This window comes from Neopelma chrysocephalum, unplaced genomic scaffold (assembly GCF_003984885.1).
Source record: "Neopelma chrysocephalum unplaced genomic scaffold, ASM398488v2 Primary Assembly neopelma1_137851, whole genome shotgun sequence".
NCBI lineage: Eukaryota > Metazoa > Chordata > Aves > Passeriformes > Pipridae > Neopelma > Neopelma chrysocephalum.
The window spans coordinates 8,100-21,770 of NW_020931996.1; the positions used below are offsets into that span (position 1 = coordinate 8,100).

Here is a 13,671-nt window from a genome sequence, read left to right on the forward strand (position 1 = left end):
AGCCTGTGGGGCTCAGAGCAGCAGGAATGTTCTCCCGGGGGCCAGGGGCAGTCCCTGGGGCGCAGCTGCCCCAGCCCTGGGGGGTTCCTGGGGCAGGCTTGCACTGCACAGTCTGCACTGCACTGTCCCAGGGGGCTGTGTCTGCTCCCAGCTCTCCTGGTGCCTCCCTGGCTGGAGGACTCCTTGCCTTGTGGCACCACATCCTCCTCAGAGGCTCCTGGCACAGTTGCACTGCCCTTGGGAAGCTGTGCTGTCCTGCAGACCCGGCTCTCGAGTGACTGTCCCTGAGGCCTGTGTCGTGGGGCTCCCGCCCCGCTGCCCCGTCCCTGCGGCAGTGCTCCGGTGCTCCTGCTGGCAGGAGCCTCACTGCGAGGCCACGACCTGCTGCAGCCCCCCGGGGTGCTGCAACCCCCCCATGGGGAGCGGGGGGGGCGGGGGGGGCGCTGGGAACAGGGAACTGGGCATCTCGGAGTGAGTCTGTGGGTCAGGGACGGGCATGGGGCTCACGGAGCCAGAGTCACTCTGCAGGGAGCCCATGCTGCTGCCCTCGAAGTGAGTCATTTTCTTCTTCATTAACTTTCTTTCCTTGGCTCTGCGGTTCTGGAACCAGATTTTCACCTGTAAAGGGGCAGAGGAAAGCTGTTTTCAGTTGCTGATAAAGTGCATTTACTCACAGAATCACAGGGAACATCAGTGCCATGAGCACCAGTGAGAAAGGCAGTGGCACAGTGAGACAACAGGGCTGTGTGCTTGTTTTTCACATTGGTAATCTTTCCTGGCTGGTAATGAAATATTTCGTAATAGCTTGATAAAAAGTATTTTTCAGTTTTAGTTTAGAGGTATTTCTTTATGGAATGACCTTTGATTAATTTGATTTTATTTTTTTAAACAAAATCTAACAGAACAGAATCTCATGGGTCACAGTGATGGTCAAAAGGATCCAAGAGTATCATTGCATTGAAAACTATATGTCCTAGTCAGGGCAAGTCAAAATCTGTTCCTGGCCTATAAACTGAGGCACAAAAGCTTTCCTGTTTGGATGCTGCACAGGAATTGGTGATCTCCAGTGTGTGAGCCAGTGCAAATGCAGTTCTGAGTAGAGTTTCACCAGTGCACTACCCTTGGGACTCCATGGTAATTCAAAGTGTTGTATAAGCAGTGCCTTGATAGCTGAACGCCTTTTATTGCATTCACAGATGGAGCCAGAATGTGCTACTGCTTTACACCACATCCCAGGGACACAGTTATCCTTGGGAAGAAAGGAAGGACCCATTGAAGAGTACATGGGTTTTGGTTGGTGTGGAACAAGTGAGGAATGAGATGAAGTTGATGAGCCAACTGAAAATACATCAGAACTTGCTGAGGTTTGAAAGGGTGAATGTGAATCCCCAGTGTTGGATTTGAAGCAGTAAAAGCCAGCTGTTTATCCTTGGAAGTGGCTCTGTATCATATCTAGTCAGTGTAATAAGCTACCTCATTCAGGTATGTTGTGTTTTCTTGTTGGTGTTTAGATGGCAAAGGAAACACTTTTCTCATTTTTCTTTTTCTTTGGGTTTACTATAACCTAAAGAAAAATCAATGGTTTGCTGAGAAATACTGATCTGTTTAGATCTTCACTAGAATCTGGAAAGGGAAAGAGAATGATGATCAGAAAGGAGGTAAAACTGTAAGAGGTGATAACATCTGTGGCTGCCAGGTTGTGTTTTAAAACAAAACCACTGGTGAAGTCCACAAAACCTTTTAAGGAGTCTCTATGACAGCCTTGGTGCCTTGAGGCATTATTATGGTTTTACAGTTGAAGAATTCAATTACATGGAAAGCTTGTGTAAATCTGAACTAGGTCTCTTAAGTCCTAGGCTGTCATCTGAGATGTTTGGCAGTTCATTTTGTTGTCTTAGTTCTGGAATATCATTTCAGTGCCAAACTGTTCCACTGAACCAGTCTCAAGTGCTCTCAGATCTCTTGCATTCTCATTGTGCCAAAATAATTCAGTTCTCCCATACATTTGCCAAAATGTATGAAAAGATGGGACAGTCTAAAAACTAAACCAGCATTTATGAATTCCCCTCTGGCTTCAATGTTCTTATCTGCCTGTGAATTTAGGAGTTTGTTCTGGTTTGTTGTTAAACTAGGGAAGCAGATCTGTGGCAGATCCAGAGAGAATTTTAGTGGACACCAGAGGGTCATACCAAATAAGTACAAGTAAGTTCAGATCTGTAATGTCAGATTAAAAACCAGCATGTCCAGTTGCATCAGTCTGACTTGTTCTTCACCTGCTTCCTTTCAGTATTCTTTTTTTCCATGTCTCTCTTCCTCTGAAGTCTCATTTTCTCTCTTCTTTCTTGTCCTCATCATCTCCTTTATTTCTGTATCCTTCCTATATTAAAAAGGTTTCATTTTGCCTTTTTTTTTTCTTAATTGGATATTGCATCTTTCCTTCCTTGTTTAAATGATTGTTCTTTGTCCTTCTGTGTTGAGTTATTCCTTCCAGTGTCCTGGATGGGAGTTTGGCATAGGCAGGAGAAAAGGTTTTCCAGAAAATCCTTTCAGGTTTTAAGTGGAGGTTGGGATGGGACAGTGTTCAGTCATGTTCAACCCATGGGCTTGTTTAATTTGTACTGAAGGGTAGTGGGGAGAATCTATCACATGCTTTTTTTTTAATCTTACCGGAGATGCAGGTTTTATGCATTGGAATTAATTTTGTGACATGTTGCTGATGAAGAAGAGCAAATATGGCAAAAACTGTTGCCATATTTGGAAACATTTGAGGAAACACTCTAATACATGGCAAAGAAACACATCACATGGTTTTGTTTCACCTCTTCAAATATACCAACAAAAGGGTTTATCAGGAATTACCACTAGGAAGTTTCAAGTAAATGTGATTGGCTGAAGCAAGGCCATAACTTTTGAAGTCAGCATAATGAAGTCAAGTTATTAATGTTTTGACAGCCAGCAAAAAGACACACAGTGTATTTTTTATACCCAGCTGAAATATGCAATTTTCAATAATTAAATACTTGCATTCAACAGCAGATTGAGAAATATTTCCTTCTCCATTTCTGTGAGCTCTTCCAGGATGTGCTGGGTGAGACAGGTTCGAGTTGGATGGACAGTGCTACAGGTGGGTGGATTTTGGACTGTCCCTGCTCAGCAGAGCCCATAAAACAATGGTGAGTCACAGGATTGTGCTTTAAGTTATCTTCTGGGAACAGAAGTGGGATTTGGAGAGGGTGGTAGGAAATAGGGGCAGGAGAAAGGAGTAGCAAGTATGTAGGAATTATTTAACAAAAGGTAATAGGCAGCTGAAAACACAAACACCTTCAAGCGTCCTGAACATACCTGAGCTCATCACTCCCATTCTCCACTCAGACTGACCTGGTTATGGAATTCCCACTGGCTTCAGCAGAACCAGGACTTCTGCTTTAGAAATGTCAGCAGAAATTTCTCCCTGTTCCCACTGCTCAGAGGGAAATCCAGGCAGGATTTGTTGGCATTCCTTAGCTCCTGTTCCTCAGAGCAGGACTGTGTGTGCAGGTGGTGGTTGCATTTGCTGCAGAGGGAACCCAGTCCCCCTGTTTGGTTATGGGAGGCACTGGCAGTTGTGTGTTCCTCACCAGTACCATTGTCTCCTCTGCAGCAGTAATAAATTCAAAGGGAATCCTGGGTGGGGGATCCATGGGATCCATACTCTACCTGTCTCTCAGAAAGCCTTAGGTTTGCAGCCAGTTCAGACTTCCTCCTGATTGTGATGTATCTGTTGTAATGAAATTCCTTCTCTAGCTCTAATCTCTGATGGTCTGTGTAAACCACTCGGTACTTTTCTCTTGTTCTTGTTTTACCTGTTTTGAAAGAAGAACACATTGTTTCAAGCTAAAATATTTTAACTTAAGTTACACAAAATATCTAGCTTTACATTTGCAAATATCAGTGGGTGTTTTAGGCCTGATTTCTATGCACTTACCCAGTGTGAATACCTTGACTTGATCTTGATTTTCAACACAAGAGGTTCATACCATCAGATATTAGGTTTCCTCCTTAGTAAATGGATGATAAACTGCTTCTCATGCTCTTTATCACCTCTGTGTTATCATTTGGGAAAGGGAAGGTGTTCTGGCTGAGAAGAAAGAACCAGGAAAGCTGGGTTCTGTTCCCAGCTCTGATCCGAGCTTCCTGCCCGGGGGCGAACTGCCTTTATTTCTCTGTCCTGGAGCCCAAAGACTGCTACCTGCTGCAGTGACTGGGAAGAACATTTTACTGCACAGAAAATACTGAGAGCTTCCAAAGTCCCTCACTTGTTGTTGCTAGAAAAATTCTTACAACACTGTGATTGTTCCTGCAGTTTGGAGGCTGTGTTTTCTCTTAGGGTCTGGCACCGTCTGTCCACAACCTGATAATAGCACACGGAATAGTAACATAGATCTTTTAGATGACAGTTAATAAAAAAGAGAAAAGGAAAGCAATAATCCTTCACAATGGGCAGAGGAGTGCAGCATCTGCTCTTTTGCAGGCAGCACTGCTGCCTCTGCTCAGCCCTGGGTGCAGCTGAGTGGAGCAGCTGGGGCTCAGCAGTGGCCAGGCCATTAAAAGGCAATGGAAATGACAGCAGGGAACACAGATGCAAGGCCCTGCAAGTTTATGGATTCCATAGAGGGGAATTTCGGAGGACAGGATGTGTGGCTGCAGTGGAAGAGAACTGAGAATGGGAGAGGCTGCTGGTGCTTCCTTTCTCACCCCCCTTTCCCCTGTGGTTAACACTCACATCAGGCAGTCCATGGACTGGAGATCAGCACCTGCTCAAAGCCAAGGCCTGAGCCCTGGCCTGAGGTCATCCACATGTTTGACAGATTGGATCATGTTGTGTTGGGAGCAGTGTTACCATCTCTGCTAAGCACAGCCTGACCAGTGTTTGGTGCTTGCTTGTCTGTCTGTCTCTATATGGGCGTTCCTCTACATGGATGGATTTAGGCTGTCCATTGTCTGGGACAGGGAATGCACTTCCACTTGGTGTTTTTTTGCCATGTGTGCCACTGTGGTGCTGTGGGTTGTGAATTGTGTCCCCAGTGGTCACTGCAGTAGGTCCAGGTTCTCTCAGACGATGCACAGAACTGGAGGTGTCCTGTGCCTTCTGCCTGTACCCACCTGCTGTTGCTGCAGGCCTGGGGTGGCTTCACACAGCAGCTCCTGTTTGCTTACAGAACTTCTTCTGAAGAGAATATGTGGATACCTAACTCCTCAAAAAGAGATTCCACAAACTCCTATTAATTGCTCTAAGAGTAGTTATTTTTGAATGGAATGAAATAAATTCTGAGGCACTGAGTTGGTAAAGTGTCAGTCTCTGAGTAGACCCCAAAGGAACATGGCCCACAGCACCCAGCAGGAGAGAAGAGCTGGAGGGTCATCTATCAGTGGTGCTAAAGGCCTCCTTCTTCCCTAGGCCCTCCTTCCCATCCCCCTTGCATTTGAAGTTTAAGTGGCACCCAAAGTTCAGAATTCAGGGTACAGAACTACAGCAGAGTCTTGGAGTGCTTTATCCCCTAATTCCTGATTTGGGTTTAAGTTTTTTCCCATCTGTGGAGGGAGATGTGATGTCTCATTGGTTTTAAGGGCTGAACATGTTTAAAATCAGCATTACCTTCCACTTGCTGTGCTCTCTGTGTGGTCATGGTTGAGAGCCACATCACTTCTGTTTCTTATAGCATTTGACAGTCAGTACTTTCCTACTTGTAGGGATTTTTGGCTCCCCAGCCTACTGCTTGCATTGGAAGGGTCTTCATGCTCTGCTCCTCTTTGTAGTGTTTGGAGAGATCCTAGATGCAGAGTTGTTGAGCACAGGAAGCCCTGGGCAGTGCCATGCTGTAAATAAACACTGTTCCACCTTGGTTGGGGATGGTTCTGGTTCCCCTAAGGACAGGGTTTCTCCAGGACTCTCCCCAGGCTTGTAGAACATCCGATTTCAGCTCCCACGCTCTGCCCTGGGAGAGCAGCATTCATTAATAGTGCCTTTACAACGCTCTGGGCACTGCCCAACTCTGCTGAGGGCCCTCAGCCTCAGTACTTGGAGTATTTCAGTGGGGGAAAGAGGGTGTTTGTTCCTAACGCTGGGGGCTCTGCCGAATCCATGCAGCCAAACCACTTGGAGTCAATCTGTTGCCTCCCCTGTGAAGATTCTGCTGGGCTGGGGACAACACAAGGGACATTCTCATTTCAGCAGCATTTCTGTCAGTGCAAAGCTGCAGTGAAAGCAGGATTAGCCCAATTCCCTTTACACCGATAATCAACTGAAAAGTGCTGTTAATTTTACAACATTAGGGTAAGAATTTTAGAGTCTCTAAGGAGCAGCAGTTACTCAGTTCAGTCCACATAAATCCCAGGACATTTGTTTTCGTTCACTCCAAGTGTAAATTGTTTGTTTAACATATGGTCACCTGTGGTGCTTTTATGCCTCACTTAATATTTTTTAACTTTTGATCTCTCTAGCTGCTGGCTTGGTTCGGGGATTTTTTTCCCTCTCCAAATGAGAATTTGGGGTCATTCTATGGGACAAAATGTTTAACATGTTTCCTTAGTGTCCTTTGTGTTGTTAACGTGGAGTACACAAAAGAGCAACAAGGTGATCTTATCTTGACCTCTATTCTCATTCAGAAGCCACAGACAAATATCAAATGTTCTTCTATTGCCAAAACAAGGTGGTAAACGTCAAGATAAACCTTCCTGTTTCTGGTTTTAAGTGCTTAAATCCTTATTATCTGAGTAGGAGGGGGTTGTGGGGTTGTTTTATTTGTTTTTAAACTGAAGAAGAAATTAAATGTACAAGGAAAACAGAACTTTCTCCTGTAAAATCTTTTATTTTTGTATTAGTAGCTCTCAGGGCTTTTTTTTAGTGGAAATGATAATATCTGGTTTCTTTTTGAAGGAAGTTTGGGATCTTTGATATCTAATTTCTTTCTTTAAAGTAAGTTAAGAAAATAAAAAGTAGAAAAGCAAAAGGAAGGAAATTCTGAGAAATGTTCTGAGAAAAATGCTCTGATTTGTCACAAAATCTTATCTTTATTAATTTGATTTTTTGTTTGTTTGTTTGTTTGTTCAGTGTAATACTCTCTGTGAGAGACAACAGGCAGTGGGAGCTGAGATCTGCCAGGGTCTCCTGAGAAGACACTTTCAGTTTTGGCAGAGCCCTGTTTTAGTCTGTTGGGCCTTTACTCCCGCTGAGGGCAGAGTCTCCCTGATGCCTTTGTTGGATGCTGGGCTGGAATTAGTCTGCACATGGCCTTTCCTTTTGAAGGCAAAGTACACTGTTATTTGCCAAAGTTAACAAACAGCAGCATCAGAACCTATCCCTGAACAGTTAGAGACTTTAGCCTCTGCATTCTGTCTGTTGGATGGAATGGATCCACTCCACTGCCTGCTGAGCCAAAGCCTGCAGCCCTTCTACTGGGTTTATTTAGTGATGCCTTTTATTTCAAGGGGAAGTATGAACTGAGTAAAACTTGAGGGAGAACTAATGGATTCACCCCAGAGACAGCAGAAGGATGTTCTTCACTTCTCAGACTTCTTTAGGAGGTAATGGCAGAGTTTAATGATGCAATGATAAAAGTTACTGTACTGATCCAATTCTTTAGTCAAATCCTGCACATTTTACTCCCTTGGATGGGTGAAACTGCAAACATTTAGATTTGTAGGATCTTTTGTCGGTGCCAGGTTAAAATCATAATCAGCAATATGGTGTCAGTTCCATTGGAAACACATTCTGCCAGGGACAATTATCCTGGGGAATTGCAAGGTGGTTGCAGAGGTTAATAGTGGTTGGGTGGAAGAGAAATGAAACAAAAGAGCTTTGAAGCAACTACCTCTGCAGTCTGCCTGCCTTTGTCCTGGGGAAATGGATTTCCTGGCTTTAATGAGCTGGTTAAGGAGAGTGAGTTTTGTCCAAAACCTCTGACTACTGAGAAGTGCCTTTGGACCAGCAAAAAATAAGACATTTCAGACTCAGAAAGCTTTTAGTAAGATACAGTTTAACAATCCTGTTCTATCACATCCACCATAGCAATTTTTGTGACTGGCCAAGTTTTGAGTTGGGGGAAGGGAACAACTTTCCCATTGGTCATAAAATTCACAGAGCATTTCTTCTGAAGACAATAAAGCTGGGAGAAGGCCTCTTTATTTGCTGTGAAAATCATCACCCTTTCCGGCAATATAACTCCTGAAGAAAGGAGGGAGAAGGAAGAGACAAGGCTGCATATCAAAGCAAAGTGAAGTGTTAAAAGGGTCTGCTGCCTCAATATGACAGATCGGCCTCAAAACCTCAGACAATGTAGGCCAGGAAAGGAAAAAAAACCCCACCATCGGACCTCACAACTAGTTTACAAAGCAAAATAAATTAGCATTAGAACCAGCCCTGGCTCCTCTTTCAGAGCCTCCTCTCTTAACTTTTCAGGAATATTCTTCATCTACTGAAATCAGCATTGTTCATAAAGTCCAGGAGCTGCCTGAGGATGTCACAGTACAGAATAGTGTGGGATTGCTGTGGGATTACAGCCTGGCTTCCAGGGTTTTGTTTCAGGGGAAGGAATGTCTGTACTTGGTGACTGGAATTACCTTAAATCAGCTGGAAATGGGGAACAGCTTTCTGGCCTGAGGATGGGCTCAGTTCAAACCTGCACCTCTCTGTTAGCTTAGTGTTAAGAAACTAATGTTAATTTTTGAGCTTATAAAGATATGGACTGTCAGAGATCAGGACCCAGAGATTTGTTTGGGACTATCTCCAACTCTCTATGTACTTTAAAAGTGTAGGAAAAGTAAAGGGCAGATTCTCCCCAGTGTAATTTCACTGCCTCAGTTGAAGTTGTGAAGCAAAAATAATTTAAAGTAAGTTTTGAAGACAGATATTGTGTTGCACATGATGTTCTTAAAGTTAAATTAATAAAACCCCCAAAACTACATTGCCATTGTATTAGAAAATGTTCCATGGATCCGGTCCTGTGTAATGTGAGTATAATATTCCTGCCAGAAATCTTGGTGTGCTGAGGAGGTGTCCTGGTCCCAGGCATTACTGCAAAGTTAACTGCAGAAAGAAACATGGTGAAATTCTGTGTTTGCATTTTCTGCTGTGTCTTGTTCCTTGTTCTTGCCATACATGTTCAGGTTATTCATGCTGAAAAGAACAGAGCAGGATCATAGGATTCAACAGACTTAGAGTTCCCCTCCTGTTTTCAATTTTGAACATGTTCTGCTATTCTGAAATAAAGCTCATTGGCCAAATTCTGTCCTTGCCCTTGCTAGTGTGAACTTTTCTAATACTCTTCACCCTACAGAAGTGAGTCCAAAGCAGAGCTGTTTTTATCCCCTTTAAGCAGTGCCGGGACAGGCTGCCCTGTGTGGATCCTGTGTGCAGACGGACACAATCTGCGGAAAAGGAGGTGCATTTCTGAGGGGCAAATCAGGGGAAATCCACTGCCAGTGACTCTACAGACTAAAAGGCAAGTGAGTAACTGAATTTTCTTTCCAAGTGTTCTGTGTGCTTTAGGCCTTCAGCATTTTCACAGGATCACACAATCTGCTGAGTTGGAAGGGACCCAAAAGGATCATGGAGTTCATTTTGCAGGAATGGCTTCTGAAGAGGCTTGTTCCCTTTCCTTAGATTTGAGGGGATAGAACTTCTTCATTCAGAGACTAAATGCACATTTACAGTGCATTTGGTCCTGATGCTCTCAGCACCCTCAGCAGCAGCAGAAGAATTGCCCTTATGTCTTCAGAGTAAACTTTTATTGAAGAAGAATGATAGGAGGAGAGCTGTCATCTACAGGAGAAGGCTCTGCTCATAATTATTCACCTGCTTCAAAACTTGTCCCTCCCTGTTTTGTGGTAACATTAGTGCAGATCTTAAGAGGTACTTTCAGCTTCAGAGCAAACTCCTTGGCTGGCACTGCCTGGGAGTTCCCTGCTCACACTCGGTGCTTTGGGCACACTTTGACCGCAGGTGTGTGTTGGGATCTCACACAGCCAGAAAGCCAACTCTGCTCCTGTGGGAGCCACGACACACCTCTGTAAAAATATTGGAATCAACAGGAGGAGATTTGTAACTTGTTCTTGAGGTGGTTTTATTCTACTTTCTGCCAAAGAATTTGCTGTATTATGTCATGTGTGTGTGGAATTACCACCTCAGATGTATAGCTATGCCCTTGTTCTGTTCTCGGTTACAGTTGCTCCTTGGCTGTGCTGCCCTCTCCAAGCAGGGGTTGAGGACAGTGAGCAGGAGCAGTGTAAGGGTTAGAGAAGGGTCTTTTCTATCAGTGTTCATGATTGAAAAATACTAATTAGTCAGTGTTTATTAGTCAGTGTTTCCTCCTTCAGGAGTCCTGAGTACACATTTGCTCTTTCCTGTGTCCTGGACACCCTCCCAGTGCAGTGATAGGACATTGAACCCTGTGTGCACTGAATTTAGGAGCAAGTCCCAGTCCTTCCAGCTCCAAAGCTGCAGGGACAGGCACTTAGACATCCTTCAGCCAGAGAGAGAATGATGCATGAAAGCCTCGGTAGGTCTTTTCTGCAGGAAATGCATTTCAGTAACACTAAACAGGGTGATGGTCTCACATTAAATACTGAGATCTTCCAGAGGTTTCATGTAGCAAAGCCTGATAAGCTTCACTTAACACCAGCTGAAGACATGGTGTCTTCATTTTACATTGGATGTTGTTTTTAAAGTTACTGAGTAAGACTTGAAATCATTTCTCCCTTTGTTGCAGGTTAGCTGTGTAGATACCAGGGTATCAAAGGGCCTGTAGGACATGAGGCATTGGTGGAAATTGGAATGAAGTATTTTGTTTGTCATCTCTCTGGACACGAGGCCACAAAGCACCAGGAAGAGAAGCTGACTATGGAATTTCTGGAGCTGGAAATGTCACAGACTCAGGACCTTGTTTCTGTAGCTGCCATGAGTCACACTGCTCAAAGTAAGTTACCTTTGGAATGAATCTCTCCCAGTCTTAAAGGGATAAGATTATAGGAACACTTCTTGACCACTTCCAGGAATATCTTGCAAAAATCACTTGCCTTAATAGTTATTGTTTCCACAGTGCAATAATATTGATAACTAGTGTAATGAATAAATAATAAAATTAACCTGTCTAGATAATTTCTGTTCTGATCACCTCAGGTAAGTCTGAGACTGTTTTCTCATCTTTAGGAACAGTGGTTCCTATCTATTGCACAGGGGATAAGTAAAGCCAATAAATAAGAGCTGTGATTCCTTGACTCCTGCCTACACTTGCTCTACTGAAATTCCTAAAGTTTTGCAAAGAGACAGAAGGATAATGCTCAGTGGACACATACAGCTTTAAGGATGGGAAAAGCAATGGATTCCATCCAAGAAGACCCAGCAAGCAACACTGGTCCTTGCAGTTGGCCTGGTCACACACCTGAGGTCACCTGCAACACCTGCGTGCACAGAACCAAACTCAGAGTGTGACATTCTACAGCTGACATTGCTGAAGGGAAAATATTTAAAAATTGCTTTATTTTTTGGAAAACTGAAGAACAATGGTGCCCTTGGTTTTAAACAGAGGAAAAGGAGTGAAAGTACAGAAAGGAACCAATTCCAGTGAAAGAGATTTATTGGCACAGAGCCTTCTTGGCCTAGCAGAGAAAAATATATATAAGAGGGAAAGAAACAGCAATTAGAATTCCCAGTCTGGAGTTCTCCCTAAAGCAGGACCTAATAGCTATCAAATGAATGGCCAGGCCCTCACCAGCTTCAGAGGGCCTCACATGGCCCATGGGCATTTGGGATGCTGATTCCTCCTGCCATGAAGATACTCATGTCAGACCGTTCCAGGATGGAGGCACTCCCAGCTCCTCCTGGGAATGCTCTGACCCTTGCAGACTTGAAATTTGAAAAGTTAGAAAGTTCTACGTGTGCTACTTAGGCAGGCAGTTGGAAGGGGGTATTGTCTGTAACACATACACATAAAATATCAATCTATCTCACTAAGTCCCTGCTATCAAAGGGACACAGAGACAGAACAAATCAGGTCTTGCTCTCAAAGGCTGAAGCTGGAATCCACAGGAGCATAGGGCAGGTAAGGAAAGAAGAGATGAGCAGTGGATTATTGAAGCAAAGGTTCTGCTGTCTGTAAATCAGACAGTTAATGAGCAATTTCACTGCCCTTGGAAGGACTAGCCAAAAGCAGGATGTGAGTTTTTACAGAACAGGCCCTCTTTTGTTTTGTCTTGTATTCAGTGAAGAAAAAATATGATTTAAAATCACTTGCTTTTTTTTTTCCCCAAAAATTCTTATTTTCCTGAGGTAACAACCTATTCTGATTGGCCTAGTGACATCTGTGGACTCTCTGTGAACTGAAGTTGTGTTCAGCAGGAGTGGGGATGGCTCTGTCCATACATATAAATTAGAGGCATTATTTTAATATAGACTATTTTTCTAGACAGTTGCATTCTTTTCTCTAACTTATGGTTTCAGCAATGGCTTTTCCACCAGAGATTGATTCAGTACTTGCTTTGCAGACTATTATTTACAGGCATGTGTGGAGCAGAGCTGGGGCTGGAGGGAGGGCTGAAAGGGAAGGGACCTTCCAGGGATGGAACACTGGAATACTGAGAGCATGTCTGGAGGGGAGGAACTGAGCATCCTTAATTTCTGCTGATCTCAGTGCATGGCAGAGCTGCTCAGCACCTTGGAGGATCAAATACTTTAATACAGCAGACTGTGCCTCTGTGTTTTTCAGGCAGTTTCCCCTCTTTTTCTTATCCTTCTCCCCTTTCCTGTTTCATAATTTTTTCATATAAGACAAGGTACAGGGGTTTTTTTTACAGATGCTCAGTATTTATCTTTTGTTGTCTTGTTCCTCCTCCCAGTCAAACAGGACCTTTCCCTCATGTCCATGGCTAATTTTTCCTGGTTAAATACAATTGAAGGATTGTACTCATTGACTGTTACACATAGAGACTGATCTGTGGCTGCATTAACTGACTGTGTTCCCATGGATCTTTGTATTCCTGCACATTCTGAGAGCTGCTACTCCAAAGTGAACCCAACTTTTCCTTATCATCCCTGTTTTTAAAGCATGGGCTCATTGTTTGATCTGGCAGATTTCATTTCAGCGCTCTGAGGTTCAGAGAGGCTGTTTCTAATACAAAGCCTTATTGCCACCCCCCTGCTGTACATGTTTCACTTGAACTTTTCATAAGTACTGCAAAACTTGAGGGAAGTAAGCAAAGCACAGGTGGTGCTGAAGTCCAATACTTCGATCATGATCCGTTTCTGCAGACATGCTGCTTCATTCCCATCTACAGGAGGAATCTATTCCCACCTATAATCTCCTATTAAAAGCAATTATTTGATATCACAAACTTTTTAAACACATTTGAAGTGAGAAGTGAAAGGCCATTGCTTTTCATTTCCCACAGCATTAGAGGTCAAGGAAGAAACGTAAGAATCAGTCAAGTGATTGAGTGATCGACCCAATATTTAGCACGAGGATCCCTCAGAGCAATAAGGACCTTTGTTCATCTGTGTGGCTCCCTCTGAAAGGGGAACCTGGCAAACCCCCCAGCAAGTGAGACCTTTCCTCAGCATCACCCCCAGTGCCCTCGTTCGTACCTGTGGACGTGGCTTGCACGGTTTTCCTCATCCACTCGTAGGAGCTGTGCCTGTGG

At 43.9% G+C, this 13,671-nt stretch overlaps 1 protein-coding gene across 1 annotated transcript; it reads right to left on the minus strand.

The window, feature by feature from the left end:
• Nucleotides 1-363: 363 nt before the first annotated feature.
• Nucleotides 364-13,667, minus strand: LOC113962279 (homeobox protein CDX-4-like; the record flags this gene model as incomplete). Its single annotated transcript, XM_027673059.1, has 3 exons — nucleotides 364-618; nucleotides 3,697-3,842; nucleotides 13,616-13,667. Coding segments are annotated over 3 exons (453 nt in total), but the record flags the coding sequence as incomplete, so codon positions are not given.
• Nucleotides 13,668-13,671: the final 4 nt, after the last annotated feature.